At 40.0% G+C, this 26043-nt stretch overlaps 1 protein-coding gene across 2 annotated transcripts in view; it reads left to right on the top strand.

Moving 5' to 3' along the window:
- The first annotated feature begins 6932 nt into the window (after positions 1-6932).
- Positions 6933-26043, top strand: part of vaspb (vasodilator stimulated phosphoprotein b) — a 31235-nt gene continuing 12124 nt past the window's right edge. Inside the window, exons 1-2 of one of the 2 annotated variants that reach the window (XM_034605512.1) lie at positions 6933-7409; positions 25138-25309. In XM_034605512.1, the coding sequence (XP_034461403.1) occupies positions 7405-7409; positions 25138-25309 (177 nt within the window). In that variant the 5' untranslated portion in view covers positions 6933-7404. The remainder of the gene's footprint in view (positions 7410-25137; positions 25310-26043) is intronic. The other variant, XM_034605511.1, reaches the window with a different exon arrangement.

Genomic DNA, 26043 nt, shown 5'->3' with positions numbered 1-26043 from the left:
ATGTTGCCAGAACATTGACATTGCATAAACAGATCAAAGAGTTGAGAAACAGGGCAGCAGAGTCGAGCCCTGTGGCCACCAGGAGGCCTGTGAATGACTCATCCCCTCATTTCCTTCATGGTTTAAATACTGTGTTTTTTATTTGAGGAGCATAAAAATCTCATGGTACTTGGGTGTATTTCTTAGAGGTAATCATTTGTGACGTGAACGTACACACACAACCTAATAGGTAATAATAATTCAATTTGTCCTGACAAAACTGGGCTGACTGGATAATCAACATAAATAAATATTCACCATATAAGGAATTAAGATGATTACGGTGAGGATAAAAATGACAAATAAATGTGATACTTATTTTCCCCTGAGAAAACCTATTCACTGAGGTGCACTCAATCAGGGTTTTATTTTTTGAACAGTAAAAAAAAGTGGAAACATCCCAATCTTAACCTGTGTAAAACCCGCAAAACTAAATACATTTAAATAACATTACAAATGTTTTGTTACAGTAACTTTTATCATCCCCAGATATATCGTCCACGAAAATGTTAAATTCCTGCTGCGAATCGTTGACGTCACATGTAAAGGGTTATTGTTACAAATTACTTCATGTGTTTAAATGTAAAGAAAGATCTGTAGTTGGACCAACATGATCCTCCAGAGCAGCTTCGTGCATCTAACCCTTCTCTCTGATCATCTCAGCTACGGAGAACATTTTGGTGAAATTACTCCCTCATTTGGTGATTTAAAGACTTTCAAGAGTACTGCCTTACATGTCAGTTAAACATTTGAAGGCCACTGCATTTAATTCACACCATTTTCCACACTCATCAAGTCCTTCAGTTTTCAAGTTGGGTTAGTATCTCCTTCATTTGGACCTGTGATGATGATGATGGTGCAGAGCTCTGCTTACATGTCAGTAGAACATTTCCCACAGGTTCATTCAGATCTGGTTGACTGTGAAGGCCATTGAGTCACATCATGTTCCAAGCTCATCAAGTCTCTTGGTGACCCCTCATGTGGAAATAGTGCATCCACTGTTACTGTAATATATGATTTGTCATCAGACTGTATTCTGTGTCTGGTTCATGTTCACCAACTGATCCCAGCCCACATCTGGGCCCCCAAATAAACACTGCAGGGTCCCAATAAGTGTGAGCTTTGACCTTGTTGGATGGAACAGTTTTAAATTGTGGCACGAAGCGTGATTATCGTGTGACTGTCCTCTACTGTTTGGCATGAGCACCAAAATACTGCTGAGGGCGTATCTATACATCACACCTCCACACGTTCTCAGCTGCAGCACCTTGAGACAAAGTGCTGTCATATATCTGCTGCCTCTGTTTGGAGATGCCTGCGATAAGAACAACTTTGGGGAGCTCATTTGTTGGGTATCATCGCGCACTTCTCTCGTGTTACTTCAGAGACTCTTCGAGAAGTCCCTGTCCCCGGCTCTCCAGATTTTTTTTAGGAGGGGTGAGCGATCCACGGACAGGAAGGGAGATGTTTTATTCAGTAGGTAAGCGATAAGAGGGGGGGAAGTGTGATTATGATAGCGATCGGTCATGCGTCGATACCCAAACCCTCCGAGCAACGCGACACCCTGAAGCGCATCGACCGGTGCCACGTAACCGGAGCCGCCGCCGCAGTTTGTTTTCAAGCAGGGCCTCGGCGGTCCTGGGGGTTTGGGGGCCACAGGGTGAGGGGTGTCAGGGCCGATCCGGGCCAGGTAGGAGAGAAAGAGAGAGGAGGGGGGGTATATCAGCTCTGTAAACACAAACACTGCCTCCACTCATCTCTCTTTAAAGTGTGATTGACAGTAAGTGCGATGACACGTGCAGTGACAGTCACAACAACAACAGGGATCGGGTGGATCGGGAGTATCGAGCTGTGACCCGGTCCTATTTACAAACAAGCACTGCTGTGGTGGGGCAGACGGTGGGCCAAACGAGCACCTGCTCTATTTTGTATTTATTAAATTATAATTAAAATGATATAACGTCTACCAATACATGATGATTGTTATCAGGATACATGGTAATCTAGTAAGGGCCTTCTCTATGTATGAGGATCTTTTTTGCCTTCCACACTGTGGTCATGAATCTAAATTTCTCTAACAAACCACGCTCAACTTTTGACGAGCCACTAAGAATCTTTATAGATTATTATGAGAGATAATTTCTCATTAAAATAACCCATCATTGTCTCAATGAAAATATAAGAGTGTAATGTGTAGATTATTATGACAACAAGAACTAAGATAATGTACCTCATCATTCTAAAATGACAAATTTCACATTTTGTAAGATATTTGTAATTAAACTTCACCTTCCGGTGACATTTTATACAAGTTTTATCTCCCATAAATATTGAGTTTGACGGTTAATTCTTAACCTTACCAGCAGCTGGCAAAAAACAAAAAAACGATCTCACCACATGGTCCTCTAACCACGCTTTTGACCTGATAACTTCTACCTGTATATAATGACTATTATTAGGCTAATACGATAATCCAGCCAGTGGCTTCTCATTATGTGTGTGATGTCTGATGTTCCAGACATTTTGGTTACTTCCAGGATTTTTTTTCTTCCATACTGAGGTCATCAAAATTTCCAAAACCCCACTCAACTTTTGACTAGTCACTAAAATCTTTGTAGATTATGGGATATGCTCATAAAATGATATATCTCATCATTTTAAAAATCCCAAATTTCACATTTAATGTTATATGTACCAGTGAACCTATAAGTTTTTATCTCCCTACCGTAAATGTTTGACAGTCCATTCTTGACCCTGCTACCAGCAGCTGTCAAAAAAACCTCTGTTGGAGCTTTTGGCCATGTGACGCTAACTTCCTCCTTTAAGTAATGACTATTGTTAGGCTACATGATAATCTAGCAAGTGGCTACTCGTTATGTCTGTGATGTGACACGTTCCAAACCTTGTAGGTCTATAGCCAGGATTTGTTTCCCATGCTGACTTCATGATTCCAAAGTTCCCCAGTAAATCCTACTCAGCTTTTGACTATAGCCACTAAAATCTTTGTAGATTCTAATATTTCACATTATATTGCTACTGAACTTCATCAGTGATATATTATATAGGTTTTATCTCCCTATACCCTAAACGCTGAGTTTAACAGTTCATTCTTGACCTTGGTACCAGCAATTGGCAAAAGAAAAAACAATCTCAACTCAAGGTCTCCTAACTCTGTGGGAGTTTTTGACAAAATCACACTGTCTTAGTCAGCAGATGCTAAAAATGTTTTTAGTTTACTCAGGACTTGTTGGCCGGTTGGCTACAAATCAAATCACAACTCATCATATTTTCGATGTTGAAATACATTTGCAGCTAAATAAATTAAGCTGTTTAAGTTTATGTCTGATTCATAGGCCTGTTGTGACTCCTTTCAAGGGAGACTTGGCCCAAAGAGGCATCAACACAAACACAAAAAAGACAAAAGCTTCACACGGATTACAGAACATCAGAAAATACAGTAACATCATAGTGAAGGTTTCGAGTGCATTGCAGAGAGACAGGTTTAACACAGATATGGTATCAGTTTGCAATGAAGTATAGTTGTGTTGCCATCTAGTGGATTACAAGCGTAATGCAACAGGGAGCATGTTTTAGCTTGACTGAAATGGAGCCAAATCAGTGCCAATAGTTTTTTTTATTTGAAAAAAGAAAGTAATTAAAAAAACTGAAACTTGAAGTTTTGATCTTGAACTTTCAACAGTGTATCTAAACAAAAATAATACGTTTTTTTCTGTTTGAATTTTGATTCAATTATTTTGAGTAAATTGTTCATTTTCATATTTTTGCTACATTATTTAATATTTAGATATTTGAGGTTTTCTTTTTTCAGTTGCAGATTTTTAGGTTTTCAGATTTGTGTTTGTTTGAAATGTTTTTTTCAAACAAATTTATTGGCCCTGATTTAACTCTACAGACTAACAACCGATTTTACTTTAATCACACAGCGTGGCCTGAAAACTAAATTACATTTACTGGATCTTGAAAGCATCACCTAATCTTATGATATTTTCCATTACAAGCCAAGTTTTGTCCTTTTCCATGTTGATATTTATAATAGAAATCTATCCCAAGCAGATTTACCTTTCATACAATGAGTAGCTCAGTGCTGAAATCTCTATTTTTTTTATCTCTATAGCCTTTGCGTAGCTGGCCTCCAGCCCCGACCTCTTAGTGGACAGTTGTGACCAGATTTGACCCTCCTCTAATCACATTCCTTTTTAAAGAAATAGATGGAATGAGACTAAAAACTAAACTTGACACCATCTCCATGTGCGTTTGATCTCCCTGAAAATACAACCAAACTCTGGAATAGTTTATGTGAATCTCTAGACACTTTTACCTGGGTATAGCTCAGTTGTGTAATTTTCTGTCAGTGCAGGCTGAGGCTTTTAGATGCTGCCTCAGGACTGTATGCTTCAACAAGTCCTGGACTCTGATATAAGATGTAGTAGACGCGCAGTCTGTCTACTTAATAGCCTCTCTACTAACGCACAGTCAAAGAGAGATTCACAGACGTATAATTCAGCCTGGGCTGACCAAGCACATCCACTTTGTCAAAATCTTGCTGTTCTGTGCTTCTTCAGACGCCTGTCCTCCTTTTCCCATTTTTAAGTTTCACATCTCTCATCCAGTCCAATGGGGTCTTCTCTCAGGTTGGCAGCTGTGGACGGTGTTGACCGACGTCTGACGTCAGGCTGTGGAAATAAAGCTGTGGTAGGAGGAGGAGTGCAGGAGAACCCTAAAATTACTGCATGACTGTTTCCAATTCTTTACGGCTTCTGGGAACAGGGGATGAGCCAAGACAAATCACACAAACGCCTCCACACATGTGTGAGCACAAGCTCACACACAGGAGCTGGTGTTAATATGTGCAAAACTGCAGTGATGGAAAAGAAATGAGGGTTTACTCGAGTAGACAGCAGAGTTAAGTGGGGACACGCATGGCTAAAAAAACACCAGACAGCAGTTGCTCAGAGCAGTCAGCTTGTATGTCTTGGGAGTGTGTGCGTAGTGAGATTAAAAGCCATATTGGCTTTCTGGATGTTTACACATGCCATGCAGACGTAATGCATTCCTCTCTTATCCTCTCTTCCACTTCTGTCCCCATTAGGAAGAAGCAGTGCTTTTAGTGTGTACACTATCTCATTGTTGAAAACTGGGCCATGTGAGGCGTCTAACTTCTTTTTTCATTCAGTGTTAACAGCAGAATTAGAAACTCTTGCTACGACTATTTCTTGATTTAACTTACTCCAGAGACAGTTTTCACTTCATGCTCCAGAGTTTATTCATAGAATGACCACTAATGTCACAGTAGCAAATAGAAACCTGAAGTTTTGACCCAGGCAGCCAGTAGAGCGAGGTGGAGGGCTTGACAGGGGAGGCCTGCAGGCAGACCCCCTCTCCCTGGCTTGGATGAGCTGCTACCTTTGAGTGCTATTGGAAAATTACATGTATAAAACTACCACGTTACAACCTACAACGTGGGACACTTCCGAGATGCCCCAGTTGATAAGAGACATGTTTTGATGATGTGAAGATGCAAAGATGAGGCATGGGTTTACAGGACTTGGGGCCAGCTATCTAATATGGTGCCATGGTTATGTACTGGTTCACATGACTGCTTTGACACAAGCACAGCATCAATCACCAAGAAACATATCTTCATGGTTATAGGTGTCATGTTAAGAGATTTACACATTTTTCTTAAAATGTTGAAAAATAAACCATCAAATTATCAGAAACAAGGTGGTGTCAACTTTTAGTTTATTCCTCTTTTTCTATGTTCCTCTTTCTTAATGACTGGGCAAGAAAGAAGCACATGTTAAATCCTACCTCTCATGTATCCTGATCAGACAATCACCTACTTGACTGACCTATCACCACACCAGAGTTTGTTCAAACTTAAAACCAAAGAGTTCTCTTTAAGGTGGTGGCTTTTAAAATTTGGTCTTAGACACCTTCCGAATTAGCTCAATAGACCCATGTTTTGGGTATGTATAAGTCTAATGTTTCCACTCTGGTCCTATTACTGGAAAGAGCTTTATGCTCCACAAGGGTAAAAGTAGATGAATTTCTTAAAAAGCTATTTATACTATTCAAGCAACTAAAATACACAAAACAAGAAGAGGAAGAACTTCAGGAGAGGCTAAGCCATTTATTTATGATAAAATAGACAATGCTTACTATGGTTTCAACCTATACATTTGTCAGATTTAACCAGGTTCAAGTGTTCACATAGGGTACTGGTAGGTTTAGAGGGTTACCCTTATGGGTGTTGTATTATGTAATATTATTTTACTGCTCATGGAGGTGGAGTTACTCTAAGCGACAGTTTTATATAGCGGGACCCAGGATAAATCTGAGGGTTGTGAGATGTGCGATGCGAAAGGAAAGAGGGAAAAACTCCTCATACAAAAATCTATTTTTTAGGTCTTAGACTTTTTTCAAATCTTGGATTTTTGGTGAAATATTTGATCATTTAAAACTAATGAAATGTTTAGAAAGGGTCTGTTATCTGTGATAACTCATACTTGATTTGACATGTGACCGTTTTTATTCTTGACTTTTCAACTTTATCCTTAACTTTATTCTCAGTATGCAAAATTAAAAAATGTATCTCTGATTGAGTTCGACTTAAATCTCGACATTTTGACATTATTCCCGAAATGTAAAATAAGGGGGGAAATCATCCTCTTCTCATTCATTTCCCTTACGTCTGGCCCTATTATACTTCCATACTTTTAGTCAGTTTCCCTCTATTATAAACCACTGACCAGAAGTGACTCATGCTCCCGCTGGTGAGTAGCGTTTTTAACAAGGAGCATTTGAACGCACCGTGGGGCTGTAGCCTACTTGCAGGCTGCTGGCGGGTTGGGCCTGAATCTAATGAATCTACAGGCACACACGCACACGCACGCACACACACACACGGTCTAATCTCCAGGAGCAGAGCCGGAAACCTGACTGTGAAGAGCGGGGGGAAAGAAGTTCTGGTTCGGCTGCAGCTCTGCTCCTCCTCGGCTTCACCTCCCTCTCTCTCTCTCGCTGGTAGAAACACTGTGGGATAAAGTGATCGGAGTTGACAAGCCCGCTCCACTACTGTATCTACTCCCCCTTCCTCCTCCTCCTCCTCCTCCTCTCCCGCTCCACACAACCAGGAAATCGTCGAGGTGTGCTGCTTCTTTATCCCGCTGTTGGCCGCCCCGTCTGCGGGTGTAGATGCGCTTTTCGCGTCGCCTTCCCCCCCCCCCCCGGTTGTTTTTTCTCTTTTCGTCACCGTGCTGCTGTGACTTTTAAAGCCGGACCTCAGCTCTGAAGTCAGACTAACTTGCCGACGAGGAGAGGAGCTCACACTCCGGCCGAACAATGAGGTGGGTACAGCGCTGAAATCCCTTCACCTTCATTGTGTTTGCAGGCTGCGTGTCGCTGGTGTGTTTTCGGTCAGTGGAGTTCCTCAGGGACTGACCCACTGATCTCCACTCACGCGCCGGTGTGTGACTTTATTCACCACTTCACTAGTTTCCCACGCATAGAATCGCATTTCTCACACAGCAAGAACTCCCGAGTTTCTGCCCGTTGTTGTGTATTGTGTCATCTGTCGTCCTTTTCGTGTGTGTTTCCACCTTTTAACAAACGTGATGGGTTGTGTATCAGAGCGTCTTAGTGACTCCATAAGTCCTACCTGCCCAAGGGTGTGGAAAAAATCAAATCCACAAGTTGGGGTAGTTCAGCAGGTCAGGTGACAACAACCTACTTTTGTTTCTGTTTCAAACGCACCATGTTGGCTCTTTTGTGTTGTTGCAGCAGCAGTTCACTATCATTGTGCACGAGTTAAATCACCATTATGCAAAAATGATGCATCAACAACAGTGTGCTTATAACTTTAGGTCAAAGGTGAGGAGGGTTTATGGTGCAGAGTCTTGCTCAAAGGCAATTCAGCGAGGTAGATTCTGCCCGGCACAATAATCACTTGACCACCCTGCTGCCCCAAATACATGAGCTCATGGTGTCATGTCGTGCGTTTACATTCAGTCCATGAAACCTGTCGCCTCTTCCTCTACTCTCCGGTCTCTCTGGGTTGCAGGGGGTTGCACCAGGAACAAAAAATTGCTCTGTGGAAAGCTCGTGTCCATGAATTCCACATCCTGTCACAGCCTGTGCAGTTGGTAATTACATGCTTTGAAGCCATGGCTGCTGCTCCTGGCTCAGGCTGCCTCTTTTTCTTCCTTATTTCCCCCCCACTCCTCTTTCACATTTCAAACAAGGGAGCGCTCCACTTGTCGTGTCAGGGACCAACTTTTGTCGTTCCAAAGCCTGACAAAATACAAGCTCAAATATGGAGATATGCAGAGTACGGTGGTGTAGGCCTGATAACCTGTGTGACTAGTTCTTTATCTCGAGCTCATTGCGTTGCCCTTTCTGTAACAATATATCTCAGCCCAGGCACATGGGTTGGTCCAGAGTTTGTATTTGTTGTGCACATATTTCTGCGTGGTAACTTTGATTACAGCAGGAACGGGAGGGCCTCCAGCTTCCTGAAATCCTGCCACAGTCACAGTTGGCCACTAAACATTCCCTGCTAATGACGTCATTAATTAAGTTAATGCAATAATCAGCGTAGACCACTGTGTTGATATACTTAACATAATGCATAGGCACTTTCATATGGATTAAAGCTCGCAAAGTAGAAAATGACATTTTAAAATTCATATACCTCTGGTGAAATAATAAAATCATTACATGTCATACAATAAGATAAATAAACAGTTTTATTGTGTTTTCCTGTATTCAGAAACACTGTTAGACTACACCAAAAACAAGCAATGTAAAAGTCTAAGTATACAGCATTTGTGTCTGTATATCTACATCTCAATGTAGATCATGACCTTATTTCAATTATGGTTTTCTTTAACATGTTACAGAGCATAGTCTGATATGATTCATGTCAGAAAAAAGCGGACATGTTTAGGGAACTGATAGCTATTAGTGTGGTATAGATCCGAATAAAAATCTGGATCTAGTTACTTTAAATGGTTTCATAATGAGACTTGGGTTTTGGCAGAGGTATACACACAACTGCGTGCCCCTCTCGTTTAATTATTGCTTATTCCAACTACGACCTAATTTGAGTACGAAAAATACTGTTTACATGGCAGTGTCTTAATTTGACTATTGTCCTAATCGGTTTAGTATCGGAATATTGTTGTCCATGTAAACATGTCTATTGTAGTGTCTCCCAGCTGTTGTTAGGAAGCATCAATGGCAGCAGTTCTTACTCTAAATGGGTATAACTCCTGCTTTCCCTCCACTGTGGCTCTATCAGTTGATGTCACCTTGTACAATAGGTGAGGACTGGAATGCAGCTCCGCTCAAGTTCATTGTCATTTCTCGCTGTGGAATGTAAATGTTGACACAGAAGTGCAGTCAGTTGGTCAAAAGTTCAACACCTTGACCCAGTTGAGAAAATGGCTCGGTAAAGCTTCCTTGCTTTAAGCTGCCTTTGCATTAACAGTCAGCAGAAACCTTCCTCTCTTCCACTGGTACAGCATTTATGTCCACTGACCATTCTCCGTGCACATCTGTTGGTTGCTATCCTTTGGGTCATGAGACACACAAAGTGCATCCATCTGCATATATGATTCACTGCTGTTGTCAGAGAGGTGACTCCCGTCTCCCACTGTGACTCACTGACTGGGTCTGTGTGATTAAAAGGCCCGACCTGTGTGACACCAGCAGTGTCAGGGCCCAGAATTAAAGCAGATGACTCGAACATGCACACAAACAGGTGTAATGCATCTGCTTAACACACTTTTGGCAGTTGAACAAGTTCCCTGTGCTCAAGTCTAGAAGCTCTTCCTGCCTGGAAGCGATGTCAGACTTGGCTCCTTTGCCGTTCTCTGTACACTCTCATCAGGTTATTATTGATCAGCCTTGAAAGCAGTTAAATTACCTCCCCTCAGTCTCTTTTGTGTCTCCACTCCAGCTTTTTTCTGCCTTGGCAGCAACTGTGAAGGAATTCAGCCTTGATGGTGATCTTTGCAGTTTTACTGTCATGTCTTCCTACTCTAATGTTGTACTTCTTGACCTTTGTCCCAACAGGCCAGTGGCTGTTATTTAAAGAATTTAGAAATAGTATTGCAAATGTCCATGTAAGGATAACAAGATGAAACTCAATGGTGTTGCGATCGCTGTGCGGTCATGCTACGTTGTTGGGTAATGTTCTAAAAAGTGTTGTCTAATTCTTCATGCCGCCACTTGTTCTTTTTATCCCTTGCACAATCTTTTTTGTTTTCTTTTGAAGTCTGATATCAGCAGAAGAAGTTAAGTTGACTTTAAGCTTGTGTTCAGTCACTGTGACTTCCAAAAGTGTTTATAAAAAATTCAAAACATTAAGCAGATAAATGCTCTGATCAGTTTGTACTTAAATGTTGACATTATTTGATTAGCGCAATGTTCTTATTAAAGATATTCCAATAGCATATTTCCTGATACCGATATGTAGACGATGTGTATCGAAGGATACCGAGTATCAATCCAATACCAGTGCATTTAATAATATAACGTATCCTAACAGGTGTATGCTGCTAACCCTGAACTTGTTGGTAACTGGCAACACTAGTACCACCCCTCGAAACTGATGTCTTGTGTATATTACACGTCACCATTTTACTTGTGGGACTTTCTTGTGTGAAATATTGCCATATTGCAGAGGTCTGGCTAACGCTAGAGTACCGGGGGTCACTTGTTCTTTGCCACGCTAAAAAAAGTACTTGCCAGTGGCAGTACAGGGTGCCAGTATCTGAGGCATTTCCAATACTGGCATCTGAACATTACTGACAAATCTGTGATTTACCTTCTTTGTGTCTTGCAGACTTAACTTGAATACACAAGCATATTTCAAATGCCTGAAATGAATCAAAACATTTTTTTTACTAGAACCCAACTGTACCCAATTTGTATTTTTGGGGGTTGATGCCAATACTGATATTATGGTGTAAAAATGTCCAATATCAATTTTGGTAATGACTCCAAAAGATAAGATTTTGTTATCAAGATAAGATTTTTTTTTTTTTTGTTATCAAGATAAGATTTTGTTATCAAACACTTATTCTTTATTTTGTAAAATAAAAGTAATATCAGTACATATCTACCTATGCTAACAATGTCTGTAAAAGGCTCATGTTGGCCAATTTTTTATCAACAAACCCATAAATCGGTCATGCTCTACTTCTTACTCTGAACATAAAAGTCCCTTTTTTCATTTATTATTCGACCAAACCCCTGATAAAATTCACACTAACCTCCACACTCCAGACGCAATAAAAATTTTAGGCACTTGGGGTTTGCTTGAGGGAACTCTTATCTCTAATGTATTAAGAGCAATGGCTTTATTTCATGCATCATAAAGAGCATTGCCGTACAGTTGGTGTGCCAGTGTATCTAAATGATCACACAGCCTGTGTGCTGCATCACACCACATGCTCTATTATTAAAGTGGTCCTGCCTTGAGAATTTGTTTCCCACAACATCCAATCAGTGCTACCCCTCCCCTGAAACAATTACACCCCTCTCGGTCCTCCCACCTCTCATACTCATAAATAGGCCATTATGCCGCGCTGCCTCTTGGATTAGACGCTTTGCTACAGGAGTTGCTCAACATACAAATCCTTCTATTGTCTACTTGGTGACAAATCCAGTTTTCTTGGTAGTTGATGTTTTCCCTCTTTAATTGTGCCTTTAGGTGGTTGTGTTCTCTCTGAATGGTATTGTTTTTTCTTTTAAATGTAACTTTTACCCTAACTAACATGTTGGATGTGTCTCACCCATATTAAGTAGCTGTTTGCAGAACTTGGTGTTTTGAAACTTGAATGTTTAGTCACAGGAAGTTGAGTGAATAAGAATTGTGTAAACTGGTTGCAGTGAGTAATGTGGATATAATCTTCTATCAAAGTATATGCCATTTCATTAATATACTGTATACTCTCAATGCAAATAAATAAGTAATTTATCTGACGAATATAATTAAAATGAATGAATCTGTACTACAATGCTCCTGGAGTCTAGAACGGGCCCAGAAGCGTTTCCAAACTTATCTTTTGTAGGCACTCATATTATACCCCAGAGTAGAGCAGACGCCAAGCGTAAACGTAGCAACAGTGAAACTGAAATGTACAACCTGTACAGCTGTGTTGATCTAACGTCACTGTTTTTTAGCCCATGTCACCATAATCCAATCTGTAGACCTCTTGTTTGGACAAGTTTTTCCCCAACCAGAGTAAATAGTGTCACTGGGCACAACATTGAACTTTGTGCATATGAATTGTTGAAAAATGTATGGCCATGTAAGTTTCTGGATTTGTTTGACTTCTCTTCTGGCAAAGACCGCACAGTCTTCAGTGTGAAATCGAGCAGAGCTCTATGGTGGACGAAATAAGGTTATAAGTACATCTGCAGCCCCTGTGGTCTTTTCGGCTGTGACATCATCCCAGCTGATGGAGAGCCTGCCTCTAACATCACAGTGAAACTCGAGCTTGTTGTGGGGAGAAGTGCTTTCATGATACTAGTATATTGTGTGGTCAGCACGACTAACAGGCACAAATATGCATTGGGTTCATCAATGGGGTCCTCTGCCTAATGGAGCATAATGGATGCCCGTCAGTATAAAATCTGCCTTATGCTGTCGGCCATCTTAAACTTCCAAATTGTTCACCTCCTCGGATCTTAACTTCACTTATCTGGAATGATGTTGATTGCTGATACACAAAGACTGTATGAGATAAAACAGTCTTGGAAGAAACTCAGTAACTGCTTTACTAGTCTGCTGACATCATTTTGTTACACTGCCCATACATTATCATTAGGCTGCACTTATACTGTGGGTTGTAATGAAGGATGTTATTGCTCAGGGGACTTTGACCAGACATGGACTAAATGTTTATTACAAAACAGAACGACAGGCTTGAAAGGAGAACCTGTTTTGAGCTCTTCTGTTGGCGACGGAGCCATTTTCTGCATGGGTGATACTTTTTTGCATGAATAGCGATGCACATAAGCTTGTTTACAGAAGCAGTATTTGTCCTGGATGCTCCATGATGCTCACAGTATTTACCTTTCTATCCATTTGGAGTCTGGTCCATCTGAGTGGTGTTAGTTTAGTTTGGGAACTTGATAAGGACGTCACTAGAATAATTATAATAATAGTAATAACTTTATTAATATAGCGCCTTTTTAAAACAGCATTTGAGTTCTCTTAGGAGGACTATGGTTTTGTTAGAGACAGCTAGGCTCACCGTTCAGTCATGGGTGTATACTGGCCATAGTGTTTTTTGTGCTGATTTGTTTGAACACACGTTTCATTCAGTAACAGAACAAGCTTTAATTGGTTGGTTTAAATTTATAGCAATGTGCAAAGGTTTTCAGCAATACAATTAAAGTGAGGATTCTTTAGAAAGATGACATTAATTGTTACCTTCATACAAAATGCAGTTTCCACAAATAAACCTTTGGTCCAACCATCTTTGCCTTTGAAATGGCATCAATTCTCCATGGTGCACTTGCACACAGTTTTGCAAAGTGCTTGGCAGGTGGGTTGTTCCAGTCATCGTGGGGAACTTGCCACAGTTGTTCCATGTTTAGTCTGTCATATACATGTCTACAAAATGCGAAAAGGTTGGAATACTCCAGATGTCTTAAGTTGATTATTGCTTATTCTGAGTATGACCTTATTTGTGTTAAGATAATCAGAAAATGCTGTTTACATAAGTATCTTATTCAGCCTACTGTCTTAATCAGGTTAATATTGGAATATTGATCAGGGCTCTGTGAAGGGATCGGTTGCAGGATTTCTCTTCTTGTCTCTGAAAATGGTGCTTTCTGACTCTGGGTTGTTGTTATGCTGTTGTACTCCCTGAGGAATTATAATCATGTCTAGTCGGGCTGTATATTCATATAACTTTATTATTGAGCAATCTGCCCTTTATTTTCTTGCTTAATGTCTATGATCAGCTTAATATTCTTGTAATTATGACAAATAAAAGCAGCAATTATTCACAATTTAGAAGCTATAACTAATCAATTTTTGAAAAATGTTCCTTGAGAAATTGGAATAATTACTATTTCTATATCAAAATAGTTGCTGATTAATATTCTTTCGTCTAATTGATTAATGAACTAATCATTGCAGCGTTACTAAATACAATGGACAGTGCTTTATGTCCCTTTTTATTTAGGTTTTTGTTTAAGTTGTGCAAATAATTAACTCAGGGTTAATAAGTAAGAAGCTTTATTTATTATTGGGGCAAAGCTATTTCATATTTTTTATTACTTTATTATTTCATTACAGTCTTCATTGCCCTTTGTTTACAATCCAGCTTGGTGTTCTGCTGATAGCTGGATGATTGGCTTTGCTTCGTACTGTAGAGGTAACAGTGCAGAGCGAATAGAGAGTAAGCAAGCCGAACATTGGCAGAGCAATGGGCCAGAATAATAAAAATAAGTGCGTGCGCAAAATCTCCGCCAGATTCATGACACGTGAGCACCAGCTGATTTTGTTCTCCCCACCATGCGTATGTGACTCTGTAATTAGCATACCGCCACGCCTCTATTTCTCCATAAAAGGACATCCGTTTGTCATGAAGGGAGCGGTGTGCTGAACAGTTGAAGTTATAAGAGAGAAAAATAATTTCACAGCAGAAAGGGAAACATTTGTGTCGGAGGTGGAAGCCACAAAAGGAATACTTGAATGTTGACATTATTTGATTAGTGCAATGTTCTTGACGATGTTTAAAAAGAATGAAGCCTGGGCTGCAATAACTGAGGCGTTGAATGCTGTGTCCTGCACAGTGCTGAGCACCAGAGCAGTGCAGACATGTCTCCATTCTTAGATGCATCGCGACGCGGACCCGCTGAATAATTATAACACCACTGCTTCACGATCAGACGCACATTAAAGGTCCGGTCGTCCTATGTCTCTGTCAGAGTCTGCTTCCTCCTCACTCCCCCTCTGACCTGCGCTCAGTTTACACTTTAACAATCAACTCCATCAATGATCACAAGTTATTAGGACACGTACAGGACTGAAGTTTACTTTGTGTTGTTTGATTCTCTAGAGTTTATAAGACACATGTTTAAACCTGCTACACAACACGAGACGTAACGTGAAGCGCACAGTCAGGACATCTGGGTTAAAGTGACTGGAACGATCCGGAGACATGATCCGACATCGTCGATTAATAAATACATGTGATTATCATTTTGTGTGTGGGGAAGGACACACACTCCTGTCCCAGTTGTGCTGTTTTTTCTTGTGTGGAGCTGGGTGGTGATGAACAAAGGACTAAGCTACCAGTGCTTCAATTTTACTGCTAATTAGCCAAAAGACATAAACAAATATAGTTAACTTGTGTCTGGCTAATGTACAAGCAGGAGCTACTAATGTAAAAAGTTATGGCTCACAGGTTTAGGGGAGACACTACAGGCGAATACAGTCCATTATAGGCCAATATACTTTTCGGTATGAACATTATTATATACTTTATTGAAAACTAAATATACAATCTCAACTGGTATAGTTGAAGATTTAAAAAATGACAATAAATGATGAGGATGAAAGGGTGTCAATTTCATGGTTATTTAATACATTTGGTCAATTTCATTAGTAAATTAAATTATTGTCTATTAAAGACTTTTTTTTTTAGTTTAAACATGTTATGCATTTAGTTAAAAGGGTGTGTGTTTACATTTTCTAGGACAGCCGGACCTTCATTTGTGTGTACACATAGTCTGAGGAAGTTCAAAATTTGTTCATACACTGCGAACAAATTTCCGTAAGAACATATCGATGAATCCCAGATTTGTGTGTCAAACGTTTGTACGCACGGTTTAAGCACAGATATGTGCACACGCACTGGTTGTGAATATGGCCCAATATGAGCACTATGTAAGGTCAAATTCTACACACTCATATCTCAATGTCAGAGAGAAGCAGGAAATGTGATTTAGGTGTTGCCGCCTCCTCCTTCCTTCTCTCAAATTCAATCTTTACTCGGCTTCAGGCTCAGATTTGAGTGAAGACGTTCTTTCTTCAGTGCAAAGGAAAAGAGTCAGTGTACAAGTCAGGGCAGCTGAGAGTTTTTCTCTGAGGATTGCTCTTCACGCCTGCCTCCTTCTTGGCTCAAGTTGAGGAGGATGTGCTTCAACCTGTAAAAGGAATTGAGCTCAGTGAGGAGGACAGAGGTGAGATGGTTCCAAATATGGACATTGTGTGTGCCAGTCGTGTCTCCCCCCCCCCCCCCCCCCCCCCCGCATATAAACACACAGTCTCTCACACAAAACCCCCCTTCTCTGCCTCAGAAGCAGGAAGGAATTAATCTGTGCTCTTCAAGTGGTCAACAAGATGAAAGTTTGTCTATTCAACTTTTCCACAATGCTCAATAAACGGTAGTGGGCAAAGGATGAGTCAGCGCTCAAAGAATGCTGAGGGGTTTTCTTTTGTGAAGGAGCTTCAGCTGCAGACGTCTAAAAAATATTGAGAGGAAGAGTTTAAGAATAGCTGAGATAGCGTGGACGGCTGTTTTCTGTGTGGCTGACTCACGGAGGCAGAAAGCAATAGCCTACAGCAAGTGTGTGTGTGTGTGTGTGTGTGTGTGTGTGTGAGTGAGTAAGTGTCTGCGGGTTAGTGAGTGAGAATTTGTGTACTTTTAGCAGCATGCTAGGACCTGTGTGACAAGGAACAGGCATGAGAAAAAGGACAAAGAAAGGGGGTAAAGGCACCAGAGGTCTAGCAGACATATTTCTCTAGTCCTCTCTTTTGGGTTTTTCAGTACATATTCAGTACATACTTTATTAAACCGACAGAATGATTATAGGGAGCTTAGCTTACTTTCTTTTCCTTTAGTCCTTTTCTATATGAAGTAAAAACTAAAATAAGTGCATTTTCTTATAATTTCCTATTTTAGGTCATCACACCTTTTGTGTAATAAGTCATATCTTTCACATATGACAACTGCTACTGAAAAATAATTTGGGATTAGATTGCTGCACCTCGTATTTATAGAAAACAATCTCAGTCAATGAGAAATTTATTTTCAAGTGTTGATCTCAATACTAAACAGTTTTCGGACCTGAACTCCAGAAAATGTCTGCACGATTGGGTTAGGACTTGCCATTCATTTTTGGTGTACTATCCCTTTAAGTTAGTCATGGAGAGACATTCGCATTTATCGGTCTTGCCTTCAGTTTTAAGCTTTGACCTCCTTCAAACGGCTTTAGTCAAGCTACATATTAACATTTATGGGGCAACTGTCACAACAGTTTTAAAAGTTTATCTTGCACCTACTGATGCAGTCAGTGATAGTCATTGAATACTGAAGTGAAAAACATATGGTTTTCATGAGATGAATGTGCTTAATAGAGGATGATTTCAGTGTCATGTTGGCCCAGCTGAATGAGCTGAGCACCATGTACATGGCCAAAGGGTGGTTGGAGGACACTACTGTCAGATGACCAGGCCCAGCATCAACGTGTGTGTGTGTGTGTGTGTGTGTGTGTGTGTGTGTGTGTGTGTGTGTGTGTGTGTGTGTGTGTGTGTGTGTGTGTGTGTGTGTGTGTGTGTGTGTGTGTGTGTGTGTGTGTGTGTGTGTGTGTGTGTGTGTGTGTGTGTGTGTGTGTGTGTGTGTGTGTGTGTGTGCTCCCCATGTTCGAGTCAGCCTCACAGGTCAAGACTTTTCCCCCCACCATGACCTCAGTTCAGTGTTTTTCAATGAGGGAGCAGTATGCCATCGTTTCCTTTTTTGTTCTGCAAACCCTCAGAAGTAAGAAGCTTCCATGAAACCCTTATTTCAAAGGATAATTGAAAAGAAAAATGTGCTACACTTAATTGACCGTGCAGCTTGAGTTTCAGGCTATTGTATACAGAGAGGAGCATTCACATACTGGTACATGCTTAGTTTTCTCATGTGGCTTCTTTGCAAATGTAGTTACACTTCCCTTTCTCACTTCTGTCTCAGTTGTGTTTCTGGAACGTGGCGCTCCCAGCTCAGTCTCGGGTCAACCACTCAGCTGCTGTGGTGGAAAGAGAAAGTTTCCTTCTTGACTTTGAGTTCTCACAGTTAATGTTTCCACCTTAAAGTCAAACAAACAGATGAGCCTTAGATTTTATTTTCTCAAATAAAGAGAGAACTGCATGTATAATTTACTTTTTGTGTGATATATATATATATCACACAAAAGGTATATATATATTTGTGAAATGTGGTTTCTATTTTTATCAGGCCATAAACAAGAAAGAGGAAGTGGTTAAGAACTTATTGTCACTGTCTGGCTCTGCCGCCATGTTTTACAGCAGCGAAAGAGGGAAATAACTGATTCATTGTTTGCTCTTTTAAGGTGCAGCATGACCACCGTAGATTTACTAGTTGGAATGTGATATCTGAATTTCATCACTTGTTTTATATTTGGCAAAGTATCGTGCATGAATCAATTCTCGTAGCTGTGGAAGAGAAAACATTGTTTTGTTGATGAGAGGTAAAGCTGCGCGGCCGTGTTTGCATTGCATTAGCTTGTCAGATGTTACTGCCACAGGTTTCATTTTCTTTCCTGCGCATTTACCACAGAGACACATATTCCCCAAGGCAAGATTAACTCAAAAAGCCAGAACATCATACAAAAATTATGGTTGGCTGTAGTTTTTAGGCCAGAAAAAGTTTTAATATAGTGGTATAATAAGCTCTAACAGGAGGATTAATCCCGATGAATAAGGAGGGACGGCGAGCCAGAGACGAATGGAATTACTGGACTCAGTGTCTAGACGATATGTAACTTCGGTCCTTCTCAGCTCTAGGACTGATGTCTGTGTGCCATTGTGTGTAGAAGAACTATCTCATAATGCACAATATGAATGTCCTATTATTTTAAATATGGAATTTATCTGTGCAATTACTCTAAGGCCTTGTCTGCACTGCTGTGGATATGTATTTGAATGGTTATCTTTCCCTACGTAAACAAATGAAAGACTTTTGGTTTACAAAATATCACCTGAAGTAATAGTGAGTGAGGCAGATGCCTGTGTATGTCGGCAATGTGGAACAGTAATGCTAAATCTATCTGCAAACTAGCAGTGATAACCAAATGTAAAGAAACCAGTATATGGCTGCCATTGTTGTTTTTCTGGTGCATGCTAATTACAAAAAGCAACAGTGAGCATGCGCAAAGTAAACTGTGACTTAACCATTTTCCACTGTAAGGCATTTGCACTGTAAGGCATTTGTCAAAATCTCTTAAAATAACATTTGCGTGTGGACGAAACTCAAACTTTGTTTGCAAATATCCGCATTAGTGTGGACAGAGCATAAAGCTACAAGTAAAATCTGCTTTTCACCTCAACTATATAAGGTAGATCTGTGGATGGATACCACCAAGATCCATACAAATCTTCTACTTGGTTAAATTACTTGAGGGTCAGGTAAGAGGAGGAGGAGGAGGAGGGAAGAGACGGAGCCACTGGGCCTGACTGTACTTGCCAACACATTTGGGGGAAAAGCTCTGAGAGCACAGCCTTATACAGACATTTCCAAGAGAGCATGTGCCCCAGCCGTGCACTGCAGTTTCCTGTTAACTCCTCCCTGACCAAAGCACCACACAGGGGTGAGGAACTTAGTCTGCTGCAGTAAACACTAGTGACAACAGCCTGATATCTGATTTAAAAGTGTGTTTCTAGATATAAATTGTTGCATACAAACCTGTTGGTCATTCTCATGTTGCAGTCATTCAACTGAGGTATTTTAAAGGTTCGTGGCTCAAATCCCTCACAAAGCATCAGCCAGTGACCTATTTGTGCTTAAGTGAAAACCTCTTAAGTTAACTGGTCACTTAGTTAGCTCAGCTTCACAGCCATAGAATCAGTGTCCTCTGTAGTGGACTGGTGGTCTTTGTCCGAGGAAGGACAGGATTAGATTTATAACCGCGCCTACCGCTGCTCAACGCGATGCAGTCAAACCCAGCCAATGCTCTTCTGCAGCCTGTTATTCCCAGTAGGCCAGGTCAGCACATGGACAAGCGTTTTGGCAGGTTGACAGGTGTGCGGCTGTGCACGACTCCCCCACCTATGTGCGCGTGTGCTGCACGCTTTTAGAGTTTCAGTGTCTGTAGTTCCATCAATAATGCATCGGCTCACTCTCAGTCTCACTCCTGAGCCCCCACTTTCTCTTCCATTAAATATGCATCCGTTTCCCAGTCCGGAGTCTCTGTCCCCTCCCAGTTCCCATAAGCCCTCTCTGACCCACGCATCAGCAGCATGTGTGATGCGGATGAGATCATAGAACGTTGCAGTAGGTAGGATCCATCCAGTCATTGGTCATTGGTGATGTTGACCTGTTTGAAGATTCCAGTGAGCAGGTCCGTAAATGCTGAAGGCTTTAAGGCCACAGTGAAGGCTCTGAACTTTTCCAGTGTGTCATCTCCCCCTTGTAAAATACTTACTGTTATTTGCTAAATGTTACTTAGTTTGTAATGTCTGACCCAAATATATCTTTTAATGGTCAAAACAGATATTGGGGAGTAAAGAATTACTAATATCGATATATCAGCTGATGTATAATGTTAAAAAGAATTGACTTGATTCTAAGATGTTAATTATCTTACACTTATAACAAAGAAATGTAATTGAGGCTTCATATTTTGCATAACCTTTATCATAATTACTATAAATAAATAGAAAACATAAATACAACCAAATTATTTAGAAATAAGAAAATAAACCTAAATGCAAATTTGACTGCATTGATTTTTCTGGGAAATAAAAAAACTTATATTGGCAAACATTAAAATTGATACCAACATGTCTGTAAAAAGGCTCATATCGGCCAACTGATGAATCGGTCAGGTTCTATTCATTAGTTCACTGTGGGAAGGGAACAACAGCTGCAGCCTTTGTTCCTTTTCGTCTAAGCTCAAATAATAAAACCACAATGGTATTTTATTTAGCAGATTTGCCACAAAACATAAAGAGAGATAATGGTTGAATAACAATTTTTCTTGAAAAAAGCAGACATGGAGCAGCTATGGATGTACAGAAATGAAATGTGATGTTTTTATCTATCTTGTTGTTTTGTTTGTTTTGAATGTACTTTTGTATCGATCATGTTGCTATATCAGTATTACAGCCTAAACAATACAGGATTTTAGGTCCCCTATTCATATCAGTTGCATACTTACTGTTAGAATATATTGACCAAAATAAATGAACTCATTATTTGTTCGGTGCATAGTAAATATGTAATGGAACTAGTCTCATAATGATCTCAAACATATCTTTGCCATTACTGTAATATAATTTGTTATTTGTTGGCTGACATGTACAGATATGTTCTGTAAGAAAATAATACCCCCTGTCTCCCAGCCCGACCAGTTTATCAGTCTACCTCTATTCAGCATAGACTCTGCCACCTCTGTACAACAAGCATGCAACATGCACCACCAGGGACGTCAGAAGAAATAGAAGAAATATTTAATAAATCTTAGTATTAAGTCTCAGAATTAAGTCTAATGCTGAGTTGTCTTACTTCAACCATTATTTCCCCACATTTTTCTGTTGCTTTTTGTTTATATTAGAGATTGTGTTTCACTCAGCACATTTATACTGTTCAAACATCATCTGAAATTAGATGCAGGTTTCTCAAATGATAGATTTTCTTCCTGAAAGTATTAATTCCCATTTGTTAGGCGAAATATTCTAAGTTTGACCATTTAAAAAAAGTTCAGACACACAAATTACTTGAAACCTAAACTGTACAAGTAGTGGCAGCCATCTGCAAAAGTGAAAGTTACTATGAACAAAATGGACAAACATCCACCGCGGGCACAATTGTAAGACATGTGCCAAATAACACAATCGCAGGAAGGTGTTTGAAGTTCATATAATATGTTTTTCTGACACCAAGTGATCAGATGTGTTGTGAAATTATAAACCACACATAGCTGTGACACAGACAGGTTACATGCTTAACGCTGCTCACTGTTTATACAAGGCTGAAGTCGAGCCACACATCCCAAACACCTCATCACTCATCAGATCATATGTTTCATCATTATTTTCTCCTTTCTTCCATTTAGTCTTGTTGTCAGCAGTGAAGCAAAAATAGCATTTCCAATTAACATACACTTAATTTAAATGTTGTCAAAAATATAGACTGTGTGTACTGTTGAGGCTGAGGCAGCCCTTATTAGGCAGCGCCTGCAGCAGGAAGTAGGTTGTGGCTTCGGTGCTGTGTCACAGGAAGTAGCAGATTGTATCATGGGCAGGACAGATGGAGGGAGAGGGGGAAGAGATGGATTAGGGGACTGTAGGGAGAGCGTGGGGTGGGGGGGCAAATGGTTAAAAAAAATTGGAACTGACACATAGCCTCATTTTGTTCTGTGTCCTCTTACCCTGTGTACTTACACTTAATTGTATTTATTAGACACTCGTTTGGTTTTCTCTGTGTTGATTTCTTTTGTAGCAGGTGGGACTGAATTAACCATTTCTTGATATATTTTTAAGGCGGATCGGTACAATAATAAATCAGTGACAAATGATGGAAAACTAGTATATGGATTATGTATATTGTGGAAGCTGTATGGATACATGAATAAGGGTGGGAGAAAATACCGATATGTCAATTTATCATTGTCTTGTAGTGTTGTATGGTTATTTTAACTTGTGATGATGGCACATGTTACAGAGGCGCTGAGATAAGACTTTCTGTGCTTTTTTCGTACATTGTTTGACGTGAGAATTTTGAAAACTGACACTAAATTGCAGTGAATAAATTAGCAAAGCCTTTAGGGGCATTTTGTATTCTTCAGTTTGGCAGATATCATTATGTATCTTGTTGGATTGTCTTGTCGTTATCGCGGGCCATGTATTGTATCGTAGTTACCCAGCGATTCTCACCCCTGTACATGAATAATATGACTGGTATTTAGTTAAATGCTACCAGACTACTTTGTTATTTTTTTCAACTTGTAAACACCAGGAACTTGCTAATGTTCAGCTGTTACTTGTTTTTTGTTCTTTTCTTAATCATACAAAAATACATACAAAACACTTGCAGAGAGCACATACATAAGACAATCTAAATGTTGTCAAGCATAATAAAGGGGGATATACAACAGTCAGTGACTCAAGGTATCTAAGTAAACCAAATGCAAAATATGTGAGTCAATACCAAGAAAAACACACTTATGATTACGAAGCTTGAATCAGAATAACAAGAATGTAGGTACCTTCTTAAAAACATCTGTGATTTACCACAGTGCCTGCAAAGAACTATAAATAAAAATGTTTTGTCTCTGATCTCAAAGCACATTTGGCTGCTTCGTTTGTTTTTTTCAGTGTGTGGAGGTGGAGGTCGATGTAGAGCAGGTGGAAGATTCCAGAGCCTCTGTGCCTCTTTGGCAGAGTTTGCCACTACTTCCTGTCTTTGTCAGCCTCCATTGTTGTCTCGCCTCCCATTTTGTTTGCCAATTGTTTTTCTTGTCTTAAATCAAGACTTTACCCAAAAGTTTTATTACTCTTGGTTTTCACTATGGATTCACGCATGTGTGCTGTTGCATATTTACAGGACTGATTTTCAAGGACTACTGACTATGGAGAGGAATTCTAGTTTTGTATTGTTTTTTGCACATGGCCTCCATCCTTCTCTTTCCTACTCTTAAACTACTCTTTGCACAAACGGAAGATCTTTTGCTTCACTATGATGATATCCAGAATTTTATTATGTACTTCTCTATGACCCACAAAGTTCAGAAACTCCGCTATCAACACTCAAACTATAATCTTTGATCCACCATATTATTGTACGTTAGCGCCCTGTATTGTGACAGTGTGGATTAGATGAGATCAGGCTGGTCTGAAAAGGCTGGCTCTTATCTCTGAAACGTTGTATAATGTTTTTGGTCTTTTCACCTCCCGTCATGTTTGTTTCTTCCCTTCCAGCTGCAGTTCAAACTACACATACCATCATTTGATTTCACACTTTCATACTGGAAAAATAATGATATTAAGTTGTGGTTGCACAAAAGTCCCTTGTTTCTAAGTTTTTTTAAATGCTGGTTTAACATTATATTATTTAGTTTGTTATATGATATGTCATTTGACATTAAATGACATAAACCTTATTGGGGAGATTAAAACAAATATACCACTGTCAAAACACACAGTGGAACTCAGGCAATACAATAAAAAAAAAAACATGTACACAAACATATATATATATATATGGCTTATAAAGTGACTTAGGTAGTTATGCAATTTCAAACCTTATCTCTCCACTGGATACTTTTTCCTAAAAGATGGTTTCTCATAGGCTACTACAACTCCAAGCTGAGAGAACCATGCATGTGGTGGAAATAAATCAATAGATTTCCACTCTCTAAAAATAGTCTTCTGACCCAACATATTTGCCAAGTGAATCCGGTCCACTAGAGGCGTAGGGAGGTTGCCTAGAGGGGATCCCTGAGGACATATAGACTAGGTGTGTAGGGAAAAACAACAAGAAGTGAAAAATAACTTTATATTTGTTATAATTTTATATTTGTGCAGAAGTGTAAAATTTGATTAATCAGAATTGAAGTTAAAGAACATTACTTGACATTACTCATCAGAGAGGGTAAAAGACCAATGAGAATCTGTGAATCTCTGCTAATTCTCTGGGCTGTCAGCGGAAAAAATGTGCTTAATCTCCGTGGTAACGGCCTCAAAGACTTCTCAATTGTGCATTTGTCGGGTCTGCAGCTTGCAGTCAGTACCACAAAACTTTGTGGTTTCATTTTTGTGGCTATACGCTCATCCTGCAGTAGTGAGAACTCTGTGCCCTGAGATGAACGCTTTACGTAAAAGCCTTCTAATGGCTTCAAGTCAGAGTTGTGTTGTTTTGTCTTGTGTAGGCTCAGACATCTCTTAAAGCCTTCATACACACAATGAGAGTTGTTTTTGGCCAAAGAATGTAAAGCTTGCCTGCCAGTGCATTTTTGAAAAATGAAAAAATGAAAAATCTCCTTATCACTTGCTGCATGTCCCACAATTTTATTTAGTCTTGTTCTTTCTTGCCGCTTCTCTTCCAGTGAGTCGAGTATTTGCCAGGCTCGGGCCACTGTGATGATCTATGACGATGGCAACAAGAAGTGGCTGCCGGCTGGTGCTGGAACCCAGACCTTCAGCAGAGTCCAGATCTATCACAACCCCTCTACCAATGCCTTCAGGATAGTGGGACGCAAGATGCAGACTGACCAGCAGGTACATCTGCCTGACGTGGGCATGCCGTGTGTGTCTGACAAACTTTGTGTGTTTGGGGCGTGTGTGTCTGAGTGACTTTGCCTCTGGAGGTGTGAGTGTGTGGTTGTCTGGGCCTTATTCATCTGTCTCCGTCATACAGCCTGTGGTGTATGAGTAAGCATGTAAGTGTTAGATGCTCTATCTTTGTATGTTCCCATTTATTCACATTATCTGTCCCCTAACTATGCCTAAACCATGAATCATTCTCTTAGAAATCAACAACAATGTTGAAATATATCTCACAATGATAAAGAAAGAAAAAAAGAAAAAAACAACAATCTGGATCCGCCCCTTTGTGCAGAGAGTTCTTTCTTGACCCATGTCACATCCTTCCACCTAAATTAATGGAAAACTGTTCTAATGTTTTTTGTATAATCCTGCTGACAACCAAACAGGGATGAAAAGATAATGTCCATGGCGGAGGTAATTCATTGTAAAGTCAGGAGAATGAGAAGAGTTGAGGCACTCTGGGTTTTTTGTCTCTCGCTTGTTCAAACCTCTCAACCTGACAGCACACTTGTTTGGTTTAGTCAGAGCTGGCTTTTACTTCCTGTGGGTTTTGTGCATTGTGCAAAAGAGAACATATAAAGAACGATTCTACAGACGTTTCAGAGGAAGTTGAAAGTCAAAATGAAGTTGTTTGTTTGTGTACTATCAAACATTTGTAACTACAGTACTTTACAGTCGTTAAGACG

Source organism: Hippoglossus hippoglossus, chromosome 13 (genome assembly GCF_009819705.1).
Source record: "Hippoglossus hippoglossus isolate fHipHip1 chromosome 13, fHipHip1.pri, whole genome shotgun sequence".
Lineage (NCBI taxonomy): Eukaryota > Metazoa > Chordata > Actinopteri > Pleuronectiformes > Pleuronectidae > Hippoglossus > Hippoglossus hippoglossus.
Note: the sequence above shows the minus strand (reverse complement) of the source record. Positions and strands in the feature narration are given on the sequence as shown.